At 42.1% G+C, this 25,451-nt stretch overlaps 1 protein-coding gene across 1 annotated transcript in view; it reads left to right on the top strand.

The window, feature by feature from the left end:
* The window catches only part of ampd1 (adenosine monophosphate deaminase 1 (isoform M)), a 52,625-nt gene that overhangs the window by 23,649 nt on the left and 3,525 nt on the right, over nt 1-25,451 (top strand). The window contains exons 7-13 of the mRNA XM_073054077.1: nt 1,854-2,048; nt 11,745-11,876; nt 16,322-16,485; nt 18,599-18,725; nt 20,926-21,089; nt 22,823-22,943; nt 23,954-24,127. Coding sequence (XP_072910178.1) covers nt 1,854-2,048; nt 11,745-11,876; nt 16,322-16,485; nt 18,599-18,725; nt 20,926-21,089; nt 22,823-22,943; nt 23,954-24,127 — 1,077 coding nt within the window. The remainder of the gene's footprint in view (nt 1-1,853; nt 2,049-11,744; nt 11,877-16,321; nt 16,486-18,598; nt 18,726-20,925; nt 21,090-22,822; nt 22,944-23,953; nt 24,128-25,451) is intronic.

The raw sequence follows: 25,451 nt of genomic DNA, 5'->3' as shown, positions 1-25,451 counted from the left end.
CTCTGATCTTGTTCCCATGTAGACCAATATAAGCTCAAAGAATAGCACCTCACCTTCTAATCAGGCATGTTACAGCCCTCCAGTTTCAACACTGAGTTAACTTCTCAAAACAGAGCATCTCCAACATATTCTGTTTTTATTTCAGATTACATTGATCCACAATAATTTCCTTTAGTCATTTCAGGTAATGATTTGGATTCTCCCATGTATATTTCCCCAGACCGGCCTTTGTTTCTTTACTTATCGCACTACCACTCTATCTCACACCATCACCTTCCCTGTTATTTAATCTTTATCACTTAATCCCACCTTTCATTCTTTTGGGCCTTCCCTTTGCCTTTTCAATTTCCCAATTTTTCAATTTCCCTTTGTCTTTTCTTTTATATCTTCAAATTGTTGGCAGGTTTTTTTTAAAAAAAAGGTCATTGTTTCTTTCACCAGAGATGCTGCCTGATTTGCTGAGTAACTCCAAAACTTTCGGCTTTTATTTCTGATTTCTGGCATCTGCAGCATTTTGATTTTGTGCACAATGTTATTAACAATAAATAGTCCTTGAATGTGTCACAGTATCTCACCCAACTACTTTGAGTCACCATAAGCACATTCATCTACTCAGGTATTTGAGAGACCATAAACCTATTCATCTTCTCAGCGTATGTTCAGGTAAAACTACTAAAGCTACTAACTACTGCTCTTCCACACTTCTATTCCTCTCAAAATCTAAAGGAGTTGAAACTCAGCTTGGTAATATCAAAGTTGTAGTTAACTTTGTCGTTTTTCTATCTCCTTTAAAATAAAAAGAGAAAGTAGGAGAAATATTCAGCAGGTCAGGCAGAGAGCAACAGTTGACATTTTAGATCGATGACTAAATCAATGTTAGAAATCAGACTTGTGTTAGGGTGGAAGGGTTTAGGGGCAGGGGATGGTTAGTGATGGAGAGAAGAAAGGGAATGTCTCTGACAGAGCAGAGACAAAGGGAGACTTAATCACGCAAGTGATCATGGTGAAGGGTTAATAATCCGGAGGTAGAAACTGAAGGAGGTCAACGAAAACAGTGAACAAGGGGGACATCGGTGCTAGGACATTGAGGTCCACAATGGTGAAGATGCTGGAAATCTGAAATAGAAACAGAAACTGCTCAGCAGTTCAGCAACATCTGCTGAGAGAAAAACAAAATTAATGCTTAAGCTTGGTTACCTGACAGCAGAATGGGCCATGTCCAACACAAACTGGAAAGGCTGGTTATCTGAAATTGACGAATTCAATGTTAAGACTGTAAGAATTTAATGATTTCAGATTTCTGGCCTTTCCAGTTTTCACCAGAAATGGTCAGCAATCTGTAACACTTTCTCCCCCCAAGGCTGCATGACCTGCTGTGTATTCCCAGTTTTATTTCAGGCAGCAGTTTATGTCTCCAAGTTCCTATATTATTCATGTATACACTTTCTTATTCTCTGTTTTCACTTATCCTGCTCAATTTCATCCCTCCTCTCAAATCAGTGATTAACAAGACTTTGCTCAGCCAGCACCACCACTGTGTCATTCAGTTCCTCTTGCTCTCCACCCTATCACAGAATTCTCTTCAACCAACACCAGCCCCCCTTCCCTTCTACTTAAAATCTGCTTGATTTCCAGCTTTTCTCTTTTCTGATAAATTGTCTGATAATTGTCATTAACCTGAAACATGAGTCTGATTTCTCTCCCCTGTCTGACCTACTGCATGTTTTCAACATTCTGTGTTTCTATCTCCAGCTTCCAACCTGTTTTGATTTTACAGCTTTTGACCCTAGTATGGGGTTTATTTACATATGAGGAAGTCTAAGAACGGTCCCCCTTAACTTTCTGTCCCTCAGGTTGATACTCACATCCACGCAGCCGCCTGCATGAACCAGAAGCACCTCCTGCGCTTTATAAAGAAGACTTCCTTGATGGATTCAGATCGTATTGTCTGGAGCACCAAGGATGAGAAGCTAACCCTGAAAGAGCTCTTCACGAAGTTGAAGTTGAATGCTTATGACCTAACTGTTGATTCCTTGGATGTGCATGCTGTAAGTATTTAGCTACACTTAAGATAAACCACCAGACAGCTACGTTCAAAGGAGGGGCAGGATAGTGGTAGATCACGGAGTGTCTGGACACTTCACTTGGTGCACTCTCTCATTAGGAATGGATCACCTGTTTCTGTGTTCCATCCCGGGAAATGTCCTGGTGAATCTGCTCAGCACCCTCTCCAGCGTAATCATGTCCTTGGGGTGTGGTGATCAGAGATACACACAATGCTGCATCAGTGGCCTCACCACTCATCAGTGGTATATAAAGCTGTACCATAATCTCCCTGCTCTTATATTCTGCTCCTCTTTATCTACCTGTGCTGTCACATTTTGGAATTCTTACTCTGGTAAACCGAGCTGCCTCTTATCATCAAAATTTGCATTAGTCCTATCATTCTTTGTGTTAATCATTAGTCCCTGGGGATTTATTGACATTTAAGCCCACTGCAACACTTATCCCTGTTAATGCTAACATGTTCCCAAATTTCCCTGCCTCTCTCCCCAATTTCCAGCAATAATATTTTTCTTACTGAATTCAGATAAGTAGTATTACTTTGAGACGTCATGTGTGTCTTCCCATTCTGCACACATATCGTTAATTTGGTCCCTACTGTGTTTTATTCTTTCCTTGATTACCTTTAATATACATGCAAAGTTGTAGCATTTTCCTTCCTCCTGCCTGACACTCATACTTCATGGCCCTCCTTTGTCCTATCAATCTCCTTAGCAAGCACCCACCCCATACAAACACACTAGCTGCACTCGGAATGGCCTTCCCATTTCAATAGGTATATTTAATGTCAGAGAAATGTATACAATATACATCCTGAAATTTTTATTCTTCAGTTCTCCGTACCTGCCACATGTTTACTTTTCCCCCTTTATCCGACCATCAGCCTTCTTTGACATCTGTGATTCCCTGGATTTTCTACATTTCCTTTTATTCTTACAGGAACACATTGATCCTGAGCTCTCACTGTCTCAGGTTTCAACTTGTTCCATTTCTTGGTTGTGGATCTACCAGAAAGTAATTGTTCCTAGTCTCCTTCTGATATCGAAAGGACATTAATTTCTAGACCATCCCAGTTCCTTTCCCTTTCCATAACTATCTTGAATCTTACAGTTGTACATGTCACTGTCTCCAAAATGCTTTTCTATTACACTACAGCCACTTGGTAAGCTACGTTTCCCAAGATTAGGTCAGGTATTGTAACAGAGGTGTTTGCCAGACTGGGTTGAACTGGAGTTGTTAAGGTATCCTTCACCTATGATCTACTGGGTGAGACATAGACCAGGTGGATCAAAGTGCAGAGGAGACCAGAGATAAGGATGGAGTGGAATGAAAAATATTTACTTGAGGATTGTTTTGTAGAGAACACGGACTAGGACTACCCACAGGCTAGGTAAACTCAAGACTGAACAAAGACAAACAAAACAGAGGAAACTTAAAAAGAGAAATAAAACTAAGATACAAATGCACTGATAATTAAAATGACATACAGGTGAAAATAACCAACGAATAACCAGGGAGAGGGAATGATGAAGCCTGGAGAACTCTAGCACCCCTGGTGATCAGACGGAAGAATGACAGGACTCCTTCCCCACTAAGACTTGCACTTGATTGTCCAGGGTGATCTGAGTGGCAACAGTGGAAGCCTCTCATCAAATCTGGGTCCAGGATATCACAGGAGGGAATCCATAACCTTTCCTCTGGGCCGTAACTGTCCCAATCCACCAACTGCTGCCTCTGACAGTTAGCATGCTGCTGTTGTTAGAGAGATACCATCAACAGGGCTGCTCGAGCTTTTTTCACCTCTGCCAGCAATGATGGGACTCCTGCTCGGGAAACGGAGGGTGGATAACCAAACTGATAGAAAGGGAGACATGCCATTAGAGGAGTGAGACAGAGTGTTAGAAGCAAACTCTGCCCAGAGCAGATAATCACACCAAGTTAATGGGTTGCCCATCATAAGGCACCCCAGGGTCTTCTCCAGGTCCTGGTTGGTCTTCTCCATCCACCCATTGGACTGGGCATGAAATCCCGATGAGTGGCTGACCATAGCTCCAATGAGCCAACAGATCTTCCACAACCAGGGGCCTTGTTCAGAAACAATGCCCTGTGGAAAGCTGTGCACTCTAAACATGTAGTACAATGTAAGGTGGCCCATCTCTCGAACTTGAGAGAGGCACAAAGGGGCAGGCCTTGGAGATCTGGTCCAGCACCATCGTAATCACGGTGTTAACTCACAATGGTGGTACGGAGATATAGGAACAGGGCCAGAAAAGAGTGGGTAGTGGACATGATCTGGGTTCCTTGCTCCGGATGCACAAGTGACGGGCTGCCATGTATGATTTAACATTCCCGTTCTTGCCCTACCACCAGAACCACATCTTGATGAGCTGTGATGTTTGTGCAGTCCCGGATGTCCTGTGATACGTCATGTGTGCCCCGACTGTAACACATGTGAATGGGCAGAGTTGGGGACTAAAAGGTGACCCGGGGCCTGCACCCTTGGTTTGTCTCCTGCTCTTCTGACAGTGTTCTCAACCTCCTGTCGAGCCCATGTCACTAGCTCAGACCACAGGAGGATGGATTGTGGGACGGCAATGAGATCTGGTTATACAAACTGCCTGGAGAGGGTGTCCGGCATCTGATTCTTTGAATCTGGATTGTAGGTAATGATATAATCAAAATGGTTAAGAAAGAGAGACCATCGAGCCTGGTGCAAATTTAACTGTTTTGCCTCCTGAATGTTGGTTAGGTTCTTGTGATCAGGCAAGACCACAAATGGATGTTTGGACCTCTGCAACCAATGTCTTCATTCCTCCAGGGCTAATTTGACCACCAACAGCTCTCTGTTCCCAATATCCCAAGTCTTCTTCACCAGAGACAGCTGCTGTGAGGTGAAAGCACAGGGATGAAGTTTCTGATCCGGCAAGGGTTGTTGTGAGAACTCCAGCCTCTGAGGCATTTACTTCAATGATGATTGGCAGCTCTGGGTCAGGAAAAACAAGGGTGGAAGCTGTTGTGAAGCGATACTTCAATTCCTGGAAAGTTACCTCAGTTTCTGGGGTCCAGCGAAATGGGCCAGAGGTTCTCCTAGTCAGAGCTTTTAGGGGTGCTGCAATGGAACTAAAGTTGTGGATGAGCTCCCGGTAAAAATTAATGAAACCCGGAAAGATCTGGAGCTCCTTGATCATGGGGTTTACAGCCAATTCCTGACGCCACAGGTCTAGCTAGGGTCCATCTCCAAGTTCCTCTCAGAGACAATAAATCTGAGGAAGAAGACTTTGGAGACATGGAGCTCACACTTCTCCAGTTGGACGACTAGTTGTTTCTGGAGAAAACGTCAAACATATGGTAGGTCTTGTCAAAGATGAGTATATTATCCAGGTACATGAAGGCAAAGTGATTAAGCATTTCTCATAGAACATCATTGAGGAGGGCCTGGAAGACCACCGGGGCATTGACTAAACTGAACAGCATCACGAGATTTTCACAGTAGCCAGTGGCAGTGTTAAAATGGGTCTTCCATTCATCACCATTCTGAATGTGGGGAACTAGGTTATATACATTTTGGAGGTCTAGTTTAGTAAAGATGGCTGCCCCTTGCAGCAACTCAAATACCATGTGCGTCAGTGGCCAGGGGAACTGGTTCTTCACTGTGATTTTACTGAGGCCACGTGGTTAGAGTCTACCATCCTACTTCACCACAAGAAAGAAGCCCACAACAACAAAGGAGGTGGAGGAATAGATTAAAACAGATGCTAGACCATCAATAAGAATTCCTCCATGGACACCCTTTCTGGAGCTGACAGTGAGTAGAGTCTTCCTTGGGGTGGACAGGTTCCAGGCAGCAACTCAACTGTTCAGTCGTGGGTTTGATAAGGTGGGAGCGTTGTGGCCCTTTTTCTCACTAAAAACATCTAGCAGGTCTGCATACTTGGTAGGAACTCGGGACAGCCCGAGAGATGTAGGGAGGCAGTTGGCCCATTCTGTGAGAAGACCATCATGGAATGCATTGTGGGTTGTGGAGGGCTAACTATGGGTATCCTAGGATCAATGGAAAATCAGGGGAATGAATAAGATAAAACTGGGCAGTCTCGGTATGAAGTTCTATAACTAATCAGATGGGAGCAGTGAAGTGGCAAGTCCTCCCAAGACTCAGAGATCTTCTGTCCAGAGCTGTGACCATGACCAGTTAGTCAAGATGGGCCGGGGAACTCGGAGATGTTTTGCTAACCAAGGTCCGCGAAATTGCCTGCTGCACCCAAATCCATCTAAGGGCACGTTGCTGTTCTCCCAGGAGATGGGGGTAGACAGCACGACCTTGGATACAGCAGACCTGGGAGAAATGGTGAAATCAGTGACAGACCTCCCTTCCCTGGAAGGGTCTGGATGTTTTCCCGACGACCCAGGACAGGTAGAACGCAAATAGCCTGACTCACCACAATAGAGGCAGCACTTGCCCTTCATTTTGGAGAAAGGTGGGTTCTGCCCACTTGCATCAAACACTATGGAGCAAGTTGGGAAGAGCTGGGGGTGCTCAGAGACTGGAATCCCTAGAGGATTTACTGTGACACTCCCTTGCTGGAGACGATTGTCAACCCGGATGGAGGTACTGACGAGAGTCTCAAGATCCTCAATGGGGTCTCTAGCTGGCAATTCATCTTTAACTTCACCGGATAACAAGCGGTGAAACATTGCCGTTAGGGTTTTGTTGTTCCAACTAGTCTCTATCATCAGGATGTAGAACTCGATTGCGTAGTCAGCCATGCCACGGGTACCCTCACGAAGTTAGAGCAGTCAGTTGGCTGCCTCACGTCTGCTGACTGGGTGGTTAAACACACTCTTCATCTTCCTGGTAGAAGGATACAACTATACAACTTGGAGAGTTCTTTGCCCAGAACATGTTAGTGCAGGTGAGAGCTTTGCCAGCGAGGGAAGAGATGATATTGGCCATTTTGCAGCAGTTGGAGAGGAGTTTGAGTGAGACTAGAACTCAAGGTCATGGGTCAAGAGGTCATGGGTCAAGTGTTTAAGAGGAGCATGAGAGGGAACTTCTTCACTCAGAAGGTGCTGAGAGTATAGAACGAGTTGCCAGTAGAGGTGGTGGATGCAGGTTCAATTTCAACATTTAAGAGAAGTTTGGATAGGCACAGGGACTATGTGGAGGACTGTGGTCCAGGTGCCGGTCGATGGAACTAGACAGATTAATAGCTGAATGTGGACTAGATGGGCTGAAGGTCCTGTATCAGTGCTGTAGCATTCCATGACTCTATGACGTTGCTGTTCTCAATGGTTCCACCTGTCACACACCAGCTTCAGTCTACAGAGGACTTCTTACTCTTGTAAGATAATGTTTTTCATGACAAGGTGGGGAGTCATTCTGCTTTTCAGGAGAGATTTGTGGCAGTGAAACAATCCTTTTGGAAAACCACCTCACATTGCTTTGTCCATTCCATTTCTTCCTGATCTGTAGTAATGAGTTCAAGGGGTGGAGCACAGTAACCAAGTTCGGCAGGAACCTGTTATTATAATTGACAAATCTTTAAAATGACCTCAACTGTGACATATCATTTGCCCTTGGGGCATCCACCACTGCTTGAATTTTCTCAGCAAAATTGTGTAATCCTTGTGCGTCAATAGTATAACCAGAGTAAGTGTTGCTTGGTTTAAAGAATTCACTCTTGTCACATTGTGCTCTGAGCCTATAATCTTCTAATCTTTTTATCACTGTCTTGAGATTTCAAAGGTGATCATAGTCATCCTCACTAGTAACAATGTTGTCATCCAGGTAACACTGAGTGCCTGGACAGCCTTGTAGCTCCTGGCCCACAGCTTCCTGCCAGACTGCAAGTGCAGATGCCACTCCAAAAATAAGCCTATCAGAGTGATAATTTGTGAGTGTTTATGGTGAGGAACACTTTGGACTCTTCTTCCATCTCCATCTGTAGATATGTCCTAGCTAAGTCCACTTTGCTGAAGTACTTTCCTATAGAAAGGTTTGCATATATATCCCCTATCCTGGGCAGAGGGTATTGATCTACTTTTAGTATAGGGTTGATTGTGACTTTAAAATCACCACAGATCCTGACAGACCCATTCTGTTTGGCTACTGAGACCACTAGCATTGCCTATGGGCTCCACTCAGCATTGGAAAGAATTCCTTTCGCCTCCTGTGATCTAGCTCACTGGTTACTTTATCACGGTTTGTATAATTTCCTGGATGGGCTTTGACAATATTGGGTGTGGCATTTCCATTTAACATTATTTTATCCTTGATATGTTTGAGTTTTCCAGTGTCATCCTTGAAAAGCGCTGTGACATCATCCAGTACCTTTCTTAATTCACTTTCAGTTGATTCTATTACAGGGGATGTGGCATGCAAATGGTGAATGGACCTCCAATCAAGTTGTAGTTGTCTCAGTCAATCTTGGATCCACAATGCTGGCCCTCTTGTGTTTACCACCTACAAGCCCAATGTAGCTTGTTGGTTGCTGTATTTCACCGTTAAGAATATCATTCTCACAGGAATTATCTTTTCTTCAGCATAAGTTCTTAGTTGGATATCTGCAGACTTCAGTTCAGTGTCACTGAAGTGCCATTCCAGCTCATTTTGTGGAATGACTGAAGCAGCCGAGCCAGTGTCCAATTACATTTTAATTAATTTGCTGTTCACCTCTGGTGTAAGCTGTGTTGCTTGCCTCTTGTTAGTTTTCACATTGTAACTCTCAACACTACTCAGTCCTGTGTCACTCCCATCACTCTGTTTTTTCATCATCATATGCAGTTTAGTGCTCTTTTTTAAACTAAAACTTAACTTTTTATCTTTAACTCTTCCCTGGGCACTCCATTTATTTTTGTCTGCCTGGCATGCTTGTTGTATATGTCCTACTTTGCTGCATTTTCTGCAAGTTTTGCCTTTAAACCTGTGCTGGCCTGGTGTTTGTGAATCCCTGCTACAACAATAACACAATTTGTTCAGCCAGGCAGGTTATTGTTTAGATGTTTCAATTTTGTTCACTATCATTTTAATTCCTGACTGCAACTCAGTTGTGTTTCTCTCTGCAATTTCCATTGAAACAGTGATTTCAACTACTTTTTTAAATGTGAGTTGTGCTTCAGTTGGAGCTGTTTCTGAATGCTTCCAGTAAGATTTCACAAACTAAACAATCTCTCAATGCATTGTTAAGCCCATCACTGAAATGACAATGCTCAGACAATTTCTTCAAATCAACCATGCAAGCTGGATTGGTCTCCTCTTTCTTTGGATTCCATTTATGAAACCTAAATCATTTTTGAAATTGACAATAGCTTAGGTTCTAAATGTTCCTGCATTATGTCAAAAATATCACCAAGTTCACTTTGGCTAATTTGGTTGGAGTAGTTAAATGGCAAAGCAAACCATGCTTTTCCACCTATTGCACTCAACACTGGCACTCATTTTTCATTGGCTATTTCATTTGCTTAAAAATACTGCTCAGTTTGTTCAGTATACATCATCCAGTTATCTGTTGTGCAATCGAACAGGTCTATCTTTCCGATGTAACTGCCATTTCTGTTTTTTAAATTTTATTATTATTATCATCCTGTACTCATCATTGATGAAGCATGGTTTGTTAATTTCATCTGTTTTCTGCCTTTTAAAAGAGATATAAAGTCTCTCTCCCCTCCCGAAGAAAAACATGCTGCGCTTCAACCGATAGGTATTCAACTTGGGGTCATTTTCAAACTTCTTTGTCACCACTGCTAAGTTTTGAAACTTTGGAAAGTAATCAAAAAAAAAACACAGGAGTCAGGATACTCGTCTGCTTAGGTTTTATTTTCCTTTTTTGTTAGTGAGGCTCTCACATATGACACAGTGGCACATATGACACAGTATGCCATTCACATACTTTTATATATATAACACATAGTGAATTAAGTAAACAAATAAAGAATACTTAATCAAACAACACATTTACAAAATTACTCAAATATTACTGAAATATTGAATACACTACACTTCCTGTTCCCACAACACACACAAAATGCTGGTGGAACACAGCAGACCAGGCAGCATCTATAGAGAGGAGCACTGTCGACGTTTCAGGCCGAGACCCTTCGTCAGGACTTCCTGTTCCCATTTGTTCTGGATGCAGGGTCTCAGTCCAATACATCTGCTTACAACTTTTACTTCACAGGTGCTGTTTAACCCACAAGAGGTTTTCTAGACTTGTGTTTTCTTGTGCCTACAGTAATGTCCTTTATCCTCATTATGCATTTGCTCAAAATGCTGTGCTGGATGCATGCTAAAAATTCCACCCCCTCTGGGCCTTTCCCATTAAAAGATGCCAAGTGAATATAAGAGAAGTTGTAATCTCCTACCACTCTGACCCTATTACTCCTACATCTCTCTGTGATTTGTCCTCAATCTCGTGCAGTATGTAGTATAGCCCCAACAAAGCTATTACTCTCTTTGTGTTCCTGAGTTCCACACACAGTAACGCAGGAGGTTCACTTAGCTGACAAGGTTGCTCTGTCATTAATGGCTAAAGATGTTGAATCTGTATGATTTAGCATTTAGGAGAATAATGGCTGATTTTATTGAAGCATGTAAGAGGACACGACAGCATAGATCAGAGGTATTTCTACTAGTAGGAGCAAGGTAAAAGAGTGATCAATTAAAACTGAGCAGCATCAGAGTTTCTCCTGCAATGATGGTGAATCTCTGGAATTCAGTATTATTGTGAAGATTAGATCATTATTAGCTTTTAAAGAGGAAACAGGGAGCTTTTTGTGAATGGCATTGAAGATGAATTGAGGCCTGTGGCAGGTTAGGCATAGTCTTATTGAATGGGAGGGTAGGCTTGAGGGGTCTGCTAGCTCATTCTTATTTTCTTATGCTTTTGAGTTCTTGTGAGATAGCAGAGTGACTGAGATAACTGAACAGAACAGTGATGAGGTGAACAGTAGGAAGGCACAGAGATAGGAACATGATATAACAATTGGAGAGTGATATCATGTAAACTATGAGTTCACATTTATCGTCATAGGCTAACATTCACAGGGTATCATTTGATTGTTATCTGCCGTACCTTATGTGGGTGATCATGGCATAGTTTTCTACACAAGTGGTTTGACATTGCTTCTTCTGGGCAATGTCTTTACAAGATGGGTGACCCCAGCCCAGGTTGTCTGCCTGGTGTGAGTGGTTGCATAACCAGGATTTGTGATAAGCACCAGCTGCTTATATGACCATCCACCACCTGCACCTATGGCTTCACATGATCCTGATCAGGGTTAGGGAGAGGGGCTAAGCAGGTGCTACATCTTTCCCAAGGGTGACCTTCAGGCTAGCGGAGGGAAGGAGTGACTTACACCTCCTTTGGTAGAGACATAGCCCTATGCTGCCACCCAAACATATGGTACATACAATATTTATACAAAATTGGTTGACATTCAGATTCAAAAACCTAGATTTTGGGTTAGAATTACTTTGAGAAACATGATTGACATGGTGTGACTAAATGTATCCCAGCTGTTTATATGTAAATATCTGACCTGCAAACTAACCGAGTAACTTAGTCAAGGAATGGCCAGCAAATATCTGTTTTGCAAATAACTTTATATCCCAAGAATGGATTTTAAAAATACAATCATCAGTACAGTACAGAAACCGACCTGTCTCTGAAATTATTTTTATTCAGGGTCGTCAGACGTTCCAGCGTTTTGATAAGTTCAATGCCAAGTACAATCCAATGGGTGCCAGTGAGCTCCGTGACCTTTATCTGAAAACAGAGAATGCCATAGATGGAGAATACTTTGCTCATATCATCAAGGTATGTGGTCTTGTAAATTATTTGATTTATTCATGTGAAGGAATTGTAATATGATTCTTCACTCTCTTCAGCTTAACCATCACAAAAAATTCCTGGTCCCATAATTTGAAGCTTTCACTGTTAAATACCTCCAATGGTCCATCCTTCCTTTCTGTATAGTCTACACACTCTTCTTACGTTCTGGCCTTATGTGCACACCTCCACCTCTTTCTCACCATGGATAGGGAACTGTTCAGCTGGCCTTTAAAGCACACTCTGAGACTCTTTCCTTAACTCCTTCCACTTTACACACTTCACTTTCTGAAAACACATCTTCTTGACCAGTCTCTCAGCCAGTCTCATTGATTTGAAATCTATATCCTGCCTTTACTAATACCTTGTCCGTTAGTAAAGTTTTGCAAGGTGTTACTTACAAGCTGTGTGTACCATGTAGAACATGAGAAATAGGAGCGGCAGTTGGCCACCTGGCCTGTTGAGCTTGGTCCATCATTCAATAAGATAATGGCTAATCTAGCCATGGACTCAGTTCTACTTAACTGCCTTTTCATCATATCCCTTAATTCCCCTGCTATGCGAAAATCTATCTAACTATGTCTCAAATGTATTTAATAAAGTAGCCTCCACTGCCTCCCCAGGCAGAGAATTCTCTGTGGGAAAAACAGTTTTTCCTTATCTCTGTCCTAAATCTATTCTCCCAAATATAGAGGCTATTTCGCTTTGTTCTAGTCTCACTTACCACTGGAAACAACTTTCCTGCCTCTGCCTTATCTCTCCCTTTCACAATTTTATGTTTATATCAGATCCCCTTTTGTTCTTCTGAATTCCAGCAAGTATAGTCCCAGGTGACTCAGTCTCTCCTCATAGGCTGTCCTTCATCTCCAGAATCAACCTGGTGGACCTCCTCTGCCCTGTTTCCAAAGCCAGTGTATCTTTTGTCAAGTAAGAAGAGTAGAACTACATTCCATACTCCAGTTGCATCCTCATCTGTGATTTGTACAGTTGCAACATAACCTCTCTGCTCATAAATTCAATCCCACTAGCAATGAAGGCCAATATTCTATTTGCCTTCTTGGACCATAAGAGCATAAGACATAGGAGCAGAATTAGGCCATTCAGCCCATCAAGTCTGCTCCTCATTCCATCATGGCTGATCCCAGATCCCACTCAACCCCATACACCTGCCTTCTCACCATGTTCTTTGATGCCCTGACCAATCAGGAAACAATCAACTTCTACCTTAATTATACCCACAGACTTGGCCTTCAACACAGTCTGTGTCAATGCATTCCACAGATTCACCACTCTCTGGCTTAAAAAAAATCCTCCTTACCTCTGTTCTAAAGGGTCACCCTCAATTTTGAGGTCATGTCCTCTATTTCCAGATACCCCCACCAGAGGAAACATCCTCTCAACAACCACCCTACCTAGTCCTTTCAACATTCAGTAGGTTTCAGTGAGATCCTCACATATTCTTCTAAATTCCAGTGAGCACAGGCCCAAAGCTGCCAAACTCACCTCATGTGTTAACCCCTTCGTTCCTGGAATCATCCTCATGAACTTCCTCTGTACTCTCTCCAATAACAACTCATCCTTTCTAAGATAAGGGTCCCAAAACTGTTGACAATACTCCAAGTGCGGCCCGACTGGTGTCTTATAAAGGCTCAGCATTATCTCCTTGTTTTTATATTCTATTCCGCTTGAAATAAGCGCCGACATTGCATTTGCTTTCTTTATCACAGACTCAGCCTGTGCAAGTCTTGCACAAGGACTCCTAAGTCTCTCTCCATCTCTAATGTTTGAATCTTCCTATGAGCACCCGGGTTTCCTCCAGATGATCTGGTTTCCTCCCAAAGATGAACTTGTTAGCAGGTTAATTGGTCATTGTGATTAGGCTAATTAGATGGGTTGCTGGGCAGCGTAGCTCATTGGGCCAGGAGGGCCTATTCCACATTATATCTCTAAATCAGGGGCTCCCAATCTTTTCTTTTATGCTATGGACCAAAACCATTAAGCATGGGGTCCGTCAACCCCAGTAAAAATAAACAAATAAATAAATAAATAGATAGATAGATAAATAAATCAATAGTCACAGTTTGTATATTTCTTTGTGCTGCCCCCTCATTCTAATAGAGGCCAGAAAGTATTGGCCAGTCTGGTAAATTTTTCTGCATGGGACAATCCCACTATCCCAGGAATCAATCTGGCGAACCTTTGGTGCATTCCTTAGATCACAAGCCTATCCTTGTTCAGGCAGGGAAACCAAGCATACACACAATGTTCTGGGTGCAGTCTCACCTGTGCCCTGTACAATAGAAGCACAATACATTCGCTCTTCTATTCAATCCTTTTACATTAAATTCCAATAAATCTAATTGCTTCTTGTACCTACAAGTTAACTTTCAGTGACCTATGCACAGGAACACTCGCTGGACATCAAAACCTTACAATATTTTACCTTTTTAAAGTTCTCCAATTTCTATTCTTTTCTACTAAAGTGGATGAATTTGCATTCCCCTTTGTCATAGTTCCATCTGCCATGTTCTGGACCATTTACCCAATCCCGCTTAATACTCCAATCTCCAGCTTCTTCTCACAATTCTGTCCTCTACAAGAAGCATTGTAACATACAAAGTTTGTAAATCAATAGAATTAATGGCCTTATTCTCCTGGTGTATGTTATAACACAATTGGCCTTGGTCTGGAATTCAAGGTCAATACCTCATCCACCAACGTATACAGCCATGGAGTTCTCTCTGTAAGGAGTATGTGCATTCTCCCTGTGACTGCATGGGTTTTCTCTGGGTGTTCCAGTTTCCTTCCATGTTCCAAGATTGTATGGTTATGGTTGATGAGTTGTGGGCATTTTGTGTTCGTGCTGGAAGCATGGTGACACTTGTGAAGTGCCCTCAATGCAATCCATGGACAGTGTTGCTTGTTGAAGCAAAACAACGCATTTCACTGTATGTTTCAAAGTTTCAATGTATATGCGACAAATAAAACTAATCTTCAATCTTTAAACACTGGCCTTGTCAACGATGCTCACATCCCTGTGTGTGCATGAACATTTTGTAAGTAGTCCAAAGTACTTCACTTCTCAAGTTCACACTCAACTGATTGGTCTCTGACGCTGATCAAGCTGGTTAAATTGGCATCAACATGGCAGTGGTGGCCTTGAGACTGGGTGAAAAATGTTACACATTGGTAATACGTAGATTGGAGGATCCAAAATTACATCTGGTGAACTGCCCAAACCAGGATGATGCAATGGCCAGCCTGTGCTTCTGTTTAATGGGAGTGAAGCTTCAGATCCTTTCAGCTACTTAGGACCATTTCTGCCATTCTAGGTTAAAACTTAACGTGGAGTAGTTCTTAATGTCATGTACTTGACCAGACAGAATGAGACAAAAGTAAAGGAATATTACACAAGAGCTTTTTGGGATTCTGGAGGAAAACTTTTTTGAGAAGCTACTTTACACTCTAACCGCCTTTCCAAGAAGTATATTTCTCATACCTCCAGAGTGTTGCTTGCTCTGGAGCAGAACAAGTATCTTGGCAGACAAACTTATGTGAAGATTGGGCCCTAAAATGGTTCAGGTCACTTTTTACGGTGTTTAAGTAATGGAGTAATTTATACCATCTGAATTAACTGTCCTCCAATGACCAGCTGTCCATTAATCAATGAACCTGTTAGACAATTCTCTCCATTGAATGGGCATTAACAGTTATAATCTATCTTTATGAGTGAAAGTTGTGTGAAGAGAAGACATAGCCAGCTAGGCTGCTGATGTTCAACATCCAAGTATACCTGTTGTGGAAATGAGGAAGAGAAAGCTCTGGGCTTCAGGATAAATGGGGCAGATAGTGTCAAAAAAGTTGCTTCTTGTTCTTTAACTTCACCACACCAAAAGGTGTGTGTGCCCACTTGAATCTTGAAAAGGTGCACGTTTTTTTTCTTCTTAAAAATTTAAGAGCAAATCTTCTTATCATGAATGACTGAAGAAATTAAATCAAAACACGCTGGAGTTTAAAAGAATGAGGGATGATCTTAATGAAATATACAAGATCCCGACTGGGCATAATACAATCTGTTGAAATGTTTCTGTGGAGGCCAGATCATTAGGGGCATAAAAAGAGAAAATAGAAAATGTTCAGGAAGGATCAAGGAGGGCTACAAATATAATCGGATATAATCTTATCCTCTTTCATTGGATGCAGAAACCAAGGAATCAGGGGAAACGTTTTTCTGCATCATGTCTATAATCCTCTTCCCTTGTTAAATCCGATTTGATGCCCAAGCACGTGATTGTTTCAGTTTTCAGAACCAGAACTGGGTTTATTATCACTGAGATGCATGTGTTGTGAAATTGTAAACACAAGAGATCCTATGAACACAAGGAATTTTGGAGTTTAACTGCATCGCTAACAGTGGCGCTGTTGTATGGCAGGAGGTGGCATCGGACTTCGAGGATGCCAAGTACCAGTTTGCAGAGCCACGTTTGTCCATTTATGGGCGGTCGCCAGATGAGTGGTCAAAGTTGGCAACGTGGTTTATCAAACACAGGCTCTTCTCCCCCCACATGAAGTGGATGATCCAGATCCCCAGAATATAGTAAGTTGGAAGTTGCATTGAATAAGTGTCTCTGAGAGATCTGTTGGATATACTGGATTGATTCTTATATGAATGGGTTGCCTGTATGTGAAACCTTAAGGTTGTTACAGCCAGGGTCGGTGATGGGGAGAAGCTCCCACTACCTATTAAATGCTACCAATGGTGTGTGCCTCAAATAGCCTCTGACTACCAAATCCAGCTCCTGGACTTCACATGGGGTTTAGCTACTAAGCCCGGCAGAACTGCTTCTACTGACAGGAGAAGGGGCAAAGGTGGATTACTGATGACTTATGACCAGTCGGTTTGGACAGTAGGGGCTCGTCAGCTCTGGCTGGCAGCTCATCCAGGAGAAGAAAATCTCTGATCTCAAACTTCAGCTGCCTTGTGGCTGTGTCCACTCCTGGGGAAGGCTTTGGGAGGAATCCGGAGCTGGAGTCCCTAAGGCAGTCCTATGTTAAGTCCAATGCTGACTAGCAACTCCTGCGATGCTGCTGGTCCCAAACTGTATCGGTCCCTCTGGTTCCTTTGGGTTCATCAGATGAGTGGAGAGGGAGAACTTGCTACATGGGCAACAATTTGCTGCCCATACTGCCCAGGCCTGCATATCTAGACAGCTAGGCCACAATATCCACGGTCGACCCCAACTGAAGGAGGCCTCTCATGTGTAAGGAAGTGTGAAAAAGGTGAAAGGGTAACAGGCATAGTGAGGTAAAATAAGAATTCTGATTAGAGAGACTGGTTCACAGCTGAACTGCTTCTTGTTTCACTATTAGGCTTTGATGACGTGTCAGGTTTGAATATTGTGCTATCAGAGCATGGACAATACAATCTAAAGGCAGCTGCACCTGTTCCACCGAACCTTGCTGTACTTTGAACGCAATGTTGTGGAGGGAGAAAGGTGCAATGGACAAAACAGAATATTTTTGCAAGAAGTGACATGGGAGAAGCAACCTAATAATCTGGGAAGAATGAACACAGAAAATTAGGAAGATAAGGATTCACTATTGGGAATAAGAAAATGTAATTCTCATGGACATTGTCATACAACACAGAAACAACTCTCTGGCCCGTGCTGTCAGTACCATCCATTAAGCATGTGTCTCTGGAATTCTGAACCAATTCCACTGTATTTTCCCATACTACGATTACCTCCCCCAGGTTCCATCTGCACGTTGGGAACAATTTACAATATCTGCAAGCACGTAGAGTCATACTGTGCAGCACAGAACCCGGCCCTTTATCCCATGTAGTCTGTGTCGAACCATTTAAACTCCCTACTCCCATTGACCTGCACTCGGATCATAATCCCCCATATCCTTCCCGTCCATGTCCTTGTGGATGTGACCTCTCTGTCAAGCAGAAGGGGAGAAGTACTGGGGGCAGAGCCATGGGTACAAGCAAGCAATAGCGCCTCCTCGGCTGACACGATAGCTGACAAATCCTATCATGTGCCACAATTGCGTACACCATTTAACTCAATTTCATTGACAGAAAAATTTTGTGAAGAGTTCTTTAGGCCTGTATGGGGCACCAGAAAGCATTGGGTCCAAGGTTTTTAGAGCACCTGAATTGATTAATTGTTGTTTATTAATAGTCGTTAATTGGTTAGAGTTCCTTGTGTTTTTCTTGAGTGACTCACTCTTTGGAATTTGGTTTTCTGGTGCCTCCTGTTTCACCTTGTTAAGTTTATTTTGATTGGCTCAGGGGTTCCATGTTACTTGTATTATTCAAGTGGATGCCTGATTAGTGCCAGTCACAGGGTCCTAGTTTTGAGAATGTTACTTCTTGTAGTATTGCTTGGCTGAGTCACCAATGTCCTTTTGGAATTATTATGAATAAACTCTCATCACCATCTCTACATCAGAGTCTGTCTTTCCTCTAGACTTGGGTTCTGATTTTGTCAACAAATGTTGTGACAAATTAGCCATAAAATTTAGGTGTGGATGGAAGAGGCTAGCTGTGAGCAGTGTACAAATGAACCACCCTCATGGGGCTACCGGCTTTCCTGAATGCTCTCTAACAGTTGAAATTAGTCACTGTTTAGATATTCTCACATTTCTGTCACTTGCTCTTCTACTTTAAGTTCCTGATTTTTTTTCCATATATTTTTAAGTGATATTTTCAGGGCTCAAAATGTCATCCCACACTTTGGAAAAATGCTTGAAAACATCTTCTTGCCGATCTTCGAAGCCACAGTGAATCCTCAGAATAACATCAAGCTCAGCATTTTCCTCAAACACGTGAGTAAAGATGCCAGGTGCTCTTCAGTAAGGCCCACCTCCCCATTCCATGGGCTCTGTGATGCCAGTATTCATGGGGAGGGGTCATTAACTTCAAATGGTTGATAGCGAGCTCTCAGTGGAAGCAAACATCAAAGATGTAAAAGTGGTTGCCAGTTCCTTATGACCTAAAGCAAATGAGTGCACAAAAGCAAAATTACCTCACATCCTGTGATATAATAGCACTGAAATTGTGTAGCATTTCCAGATGCTGGTTCTCACTTCTGGTGGCTGAAACAGAGTTTCCATTACAACGGTTAAAATACCTATACCATCCTTCATGGGCCAACGTTCCTTCATGTGTTGTCAATTATCTTGAGGCATCTTAAGAACCCAAGAGTTTTCCTAATGTCTTGAATAACAGAGTAAATGTATTATCAAAGTACATATATACAACCCCGAGATTCATTTTCTTGTGGGCATACTCAATAAATTCATAATAGAATAATAACCATAATAGAATCTAGACCCCACACCAACTTGGGTGTTCAACCAGTGTAACAACAACAACAACAACGAATTTAAAGTTGCTGATCCTCTCAACCTCTGATCCTCCAGTGAGGACTGACTCATGGACCTCAGGTTTCCTCCTCCTGACGTCAATAATCAGCTCCTTGGTATTGCTGAGATTGAGTAAGTGGTTATTGTTGTGGCACCACTCTGCCAGATCTCCATCTCTGTCCTATTTACTCATTCATCACCACCTTCCTAACAATCATCCCTTCTAACAAAATACCTGATTGAAACACATTCATCTCACTGCTGCCTGAGGAAATCATTAGATTCAATAAAAGACAAAAATACTGGGAACATTCAACAGGTCAGGCAGTATCTATAGAGAGAGAAGCAGGATTAATAGTTCTGGTTAAAATCATTGCATTCGAACCAGCATCTGGGAATGTTTGCCTTTATGGTTATATGTAAAATGTTTCTGTCAACAATAGTAATGGTGCCAGTAATGAGTGATCAGGAGTTCAAGTCCTTTTGGACACCTTGAGTAGAAGAGTTATGCTGATGTTTGTATTGTAATTCTGTGCAATTTCTGTACTGCCAGAACAGCCGAGACCTATGATCATAAAAGATGAATGAAATTGTCTTCATAATGAAAACACCAGTTATCCTCAGTGCCCTTTTCAATATTTATCCCATAGCTGTTATAATTAATGCAGATTAATTAAACTATTGTAAGATTACCATTTATGGATCTTGCTATATGCAAATTGAATTGGATAAAATCACAGAATTATTCCAAGGAAGGAATGTGTTCAGCCCATAAATCTATGTTGGCTGCTGACCAGTTTAACAAAATCCCATCACTTCCAACTTTTTTTCCCATTGCCATAAAGATTCTCCTCCATTAAGTATCTTTTTGAAGGCAATGGTTAATCACACTGTGAAGACATGCTTTTCCTCACATAATCATTTTATATGTTTCCAGAATTGTAAATCTCTGCCTTCTAGTTCCTGAACTAATGCAGATGGAAACAGATTCCCTCTTTTTATCCTGTCTCGACCAGTCACCATCTTGTGTGTCTCCACCAACCCACTTTTCTACATTAACCTTCAAAAAATAGTTGGTTGGCCATTAAGGTGATGCATGCAGACCTTAAAAATTATTTTATCCTTAAAAATAATTGAAAGGATTGGAGTGTGTTGTAGGGGAAAGAATAGTGAGGGCTAGTAACTAGTACCTAGGGATGTGGATTATTCTAATGTGGGAACAGGGAGCCGTAGACTAAAATAGAGACATGAAATGAAGCAGCAAGTCACAGGAACTTCACTAATGATGTTATACGTGCACCCAGTGTTGTAATAGAAAATTGGATTTACTGCTAGATAATAGTTTTAATCTGTAATCAAGATCTAGTCTATTACTTAATTAAGTCTTGCTGTAGCCACCATTCTGTTATCAAAACGTAGTTTTACTAGTAATCTCATCAACCAGGAATACAGTACAAGCTATATCGAACACATACTCAGGTGGACTGGCATTAGCCACTCTCCTGTTGCACACTAGTTTTTAATAACTTGCCTGTTCTTTTGAACACGGACTCTGTATGATTAAGTCCTCTGTAAATACAAGCCTTTATTGCAACATCAGCCTTTGTGATCAATGAGAGTTTCAGGTAAGCCTCATTTTCTCTTTTCTTCATTGACCCAGATCACTGCCTTTGACAGCGTGGATGATGAGTCCAAACATAGTGGTCATATGTTCTCCACAAAGAGCCCAAAACCTGAGGAATGGAACATCCCAAAGAATCCTTCGTACTCCTACTACCTCTGCTATATGTATATGAACATCATGGTCCTAAACAATCTGCGGAGGTAAAGCCCTTTAATTAGTCATGCGGAGCAGGGTGGGCTCATAGAATCTGTTCTTATATTGTCAGATGTACAGAAAGTTCTGATCTCTCATGTTGTTGAAATCTTATTGCCTTCTTCTGCCTTTATTCAAAGCCCATCCCCTTCACTGGCTGAGCCTGCCTGCTGCTGACACCTCATCCGTGACTACGGCACCTGTCACTTTCTACACCTTGGTGATTAGTGCACATTAAAAACTACCTCTTATATTGCAATCCACAGCACACTGTCTTCCGGTGCTTATTCATTTACAGCTCTAGATTAGGCGATGTTTCAGTTACATTGCTGTCATCATGGAAATCAATGCACTGCACAGAGTCATCCCACTAATATCACCTCTGGCTTTACAGTCCGTAAGGATCCCAGCACTCTTCCAATCCTGGTCCTTGGTCATTATCTCTGGAGATCAGTCCACTACACAGAGTCATCTCTCCCTTCCGCTATTATCACCCCTTGCTTTGCAGTCTGAGAAGATCTCTGGGCTCTTCCAGTTCTGGTCCCTTATTCAATGTGGTTATATTTGCTGATACTTGGCTTAAACTCTACAAATTCATCCTAATCCACTCTGCCTCCCTAGCTGCCCTCCTTGACATTGCTCCCTAATGTCTCTGTCTTTGTCCTAGCCTTTAATCAGTTGTCCAAGTGTATATCCTTTGCCTCAGTTTCAAATATTACATGATAAAAGTTGGAGGAGAAGTGCATTGGAACAGTTTATTATGTGAACAGTTTATTAAATGTGAATATCTCTATTGTTGCATACACACTCATAACAGAGAGATTGACCCTTATTTGCTTGAACAAACTCCAGAACTGTGACAGTCGCAGAGACAGCAAACGTTAGCTTTAAGATGTAGGATTTCTTCATTTATTCGATTGCAACTGGTTTAGGGTAGGAGATATAACTGTTTTAATATGGAGATGGCTGCATTTAGTGTCTCTGGAGGAATGTGCAAGTGATTGAGGGTAAAATTTGATTGAAAATTGCCATCCAGGAGGCTAAGATCCAAACTGTACCATGAGATGGAGGAACATCTTTTCTGAAAGGTTTTCCAGTTTGAAAATGAAATCAGAATCAGAATCAGAATCAGGTTTACTATCACTGACATATGTTGCAAAATTTGTCGCCTTGTGACAGAGGTACAGTGCAAGGCATAAGAATTATTATAAGCTATAAAATAATAAATAAATAATGCAAAAGATGAAAAATAAGATAACGTTCATGAAATGTTCATAAATCTGATGGCAGAGGGAAATAAGCTGTTCCTAAAATGTTGAGTGGGGGTCTCCAGTGGTAGTAATTTCCCAGATGGTGAGGGTAAAGTATTGAGTGGGGGTCTCCAGGCTCCTGTAACTCTTCCCCAGTGGTAGTAATGTCCCAGATGGTGAGAGATGAAGCCCCCTTTTAGAGGTATCACCTTTTGGAATGTGGGGAAGTTGTACTTGTGATGGAGAAGGCTGAGTTAAAGCTGGTTTGACTTGTCATGACAAAGCAAGACGTTGCATTTGGACTCTGACATATTGTACACTATGGGTCAATTCACTGGACGGATTATGCACTGAGTGCTACATTCTACAGGCTGCTTTTCGTTGTGAAAATGTTCAATAATTTTGAGCTGCTCTTGAGGACAGGGTGGTTAAAATGACTGGGTAATCCTGAATACTTTGAAACTAGTGGACTCTCTTTGGCTTTCTTTCAGAGAACGAGGGCTAAACACCTTCACATTTCGGCCTCACTGCGGTGAGGCAGGAGCTGTGACTCACCTCCTGGCAGCATTCATGACTGCTGATAACATCTCACATGGGCTTAACCTGAAAAAGGTTTGTACCAGAGAGAAGGGGGATCCGGGGAGGAAGAGAGATGAGTCAAGAACATTTTTGGCTGCAGGAAACATTCATTCATGCAAGGTTCTCCATTCATATAGCTGTTGAATTGGGAGTAAGTTCAGCTGGGAATAGCCCAAGCAGACCCTCAGCCTGGAAAGATGTAGATTAGTGGAGATGGTGATGTGGCTTGGAATTTCTGAATCCCTGGCCCAGGTTAATGGAAGATTGGAGATGAAATGTGAGAATGTGTGTAGATCTTTAGAAACCTTATGTTCGCCAACAGTGGTCTCTTAAGGAGAGCTCCCAGATGGGTGCCCCATTGAACATTTCCATTAGGGGGCACAACGAGTTCTTCTGCCAATTGGTAACTGGCAGGGATCCCAGCTCAGTGATCCAGCAGAGATGGGGTAGGAGTTCTCAGCTATGAAAATAGATCGGGCATACCAAAAAATGTATCACATGAGGGAGAGAGAGAGATACAGGGACAGAGAGTGAGAGTGTGGGAGAGAGAGACAGACAGAGACAGAGAGATACAAACAGACAGAGATGCTCAATATAAAATAGCAAGACAAGAGAAGATTTGATACAAGGGAAAATAGAGAATCTGGGGTTATTAGATCAGATTTAAAACTGAATAGCAATGATACTATGAAAAAGAGAAACCATAAATAAATTAATAATAAACCTGACTGATTTAAACATCAAATATAGAATATTATCAGTGTTTAGTCTGATATTGTACTCTGTATACAACTGTGTCCCTAAGCAAAGCTGTGAAGTTGAAAGGTTCTTTGATGAATTAGTATCTGCCCTATGGGCATGTTTCAGTGAGCAGTTCAAATGTTGCTCCTTCATTTCTCTCGCTTTCTCTTGGGAAGGCCTGAGGTCAGTTTGTAAGTCAGATGAACACACTCCAACACAAGGAGGCACTGGTGAGGCAGTCACACACTGGGTGGGGCCAGAAACTGTGAAGCTTATGTTTAGGAATGCTTTTTATCTTTCAGAGTCCAGTGCTGCAGTACTTGTACTTTCTGGCTCAGATCCCCATCGCCATGTCTCCTCTCAGCAACAATAGCCTCTTCCTGGAGTATGCCAAAAATCCACTACCTGAGTATCAGAAGAAAGGCCTGATGATCTCGCTCTCCACTGATGATCCCATGCAGTTCCACTACACCAAGGTTAGAACTACTTAGGTCACTCAGCTAGTAAACCTGGAACCAGCCCAATGTCTTACTGAAGGTTCATTAAGGAAAGCTATGCATCCTTAAGACTAATTAGGACAAGACGTTGTACACTATCCAATATGGCACATACAGGCCTTGATTTTTGCTAAACTGGTTGCTTCTACCTAGGGAACCAGTGACTACCACTCCCTATAGCAGCAAGGACTTTCTATTTCTAAAGCACCTTTCAGGGCTTCAGAGTGAACCAAACTGCATTATGGAAGCTGAGGTTCTTCTAAGGTAGAGGCTCCCAACATGGGGACCATAGACCCCTCAGTTAATGGCATGAAGAAGGTTGGGAGCCTCTGTTCTAAGGTAGTATCTGTGTTTGTAAGTTGGCGGATTGTGTATTGCAGAGCAAGGCTTAGTTAATCAGTATTTTATTGATATTTTTGAGGGATCGAGAATAGTAGGGATGTGACATTCCTTAATCCTCCTCAAATATTGCTGTGGAATTTGATAGCTCCTCTAACGTAGACTGAAGTGGACCTGGATAAACATTATTGCTGATATATATCATGAAATCTGGTGTGTTGTGGCAGCAGAACAGTGTAAGACCTAAAATTAATTTAAGTTTTACATAATAAATTAATAAATAAATAGTGCAAAAGAGGAGTAGGTTAGTTCATGGACTGCTCAGATATCTGAAGGCAGAAGGGAAGAAACTGTTCCCAAAATGCTGAGTGTGGGTCTTGAGGATCCTGTACCTCCTTCCTGATGGTAATAATTAGAAGACGGCATGTCCCGGATAGTGCAATTACTTATTAATGGAGGCCAACATTGGGGCACTTCCCCTGGAAGATGTCCTTGAATAGTGGGGAGGCTTCTGCCTGTGATGAAGCTGCCAGAGTCTACAACCATCTGCAGCCTCAGTTGATTCTCTGCTCATTGGAGACTCCATATCAGCCATGATGCAACCATCAGAATACTCACCACCACAGATCTATAGAAATTTGTGAGAGTCTATGGTGATATATCAAATCTCCTCAAACTCCTAATGAAGCAGAGGTGCTGGCATGCCTTCTTTGTGATAGTATTAATGTTGTCATGAGCGCTGTATTTGTTACATTATCTAAAGTCGTTTAGCCCTTCTGTTTTCTGTTTCATCTTGTAAAGTTTATTTTGACTGGCACGGATTGTCAGCACACTGTGATTATTTAAAGTGAACTCCCAGTTCGTGCTGATCGCAGGGTCCTTGTTTGTGTGTTTGGACAATGATCCCTCTCATGGTGTCGCTCAGTCACACCACTGATGTTCAGTTGGAACTCCTATGATTGAA

The sequence above is a fragment of the Hemitrygon akajei genome, chromosome 8 (assembly GCF_048418815.1).
Source record: "Hemitrygon akajei chromosome 8, sHemAka1.3, whole genome shotgun sequence".
Taxonomy (NCBI): domain Eukaryota; kingdom Metazoa; phylum Chordata; class Chondrichthyes; order Myliobatiformes; family Dasyatidae; genus Hemitrygon; species Hemitrygon akajei.
This window is presented reverse-complemented; position numbering and strand designations above follow the sequence as displayed.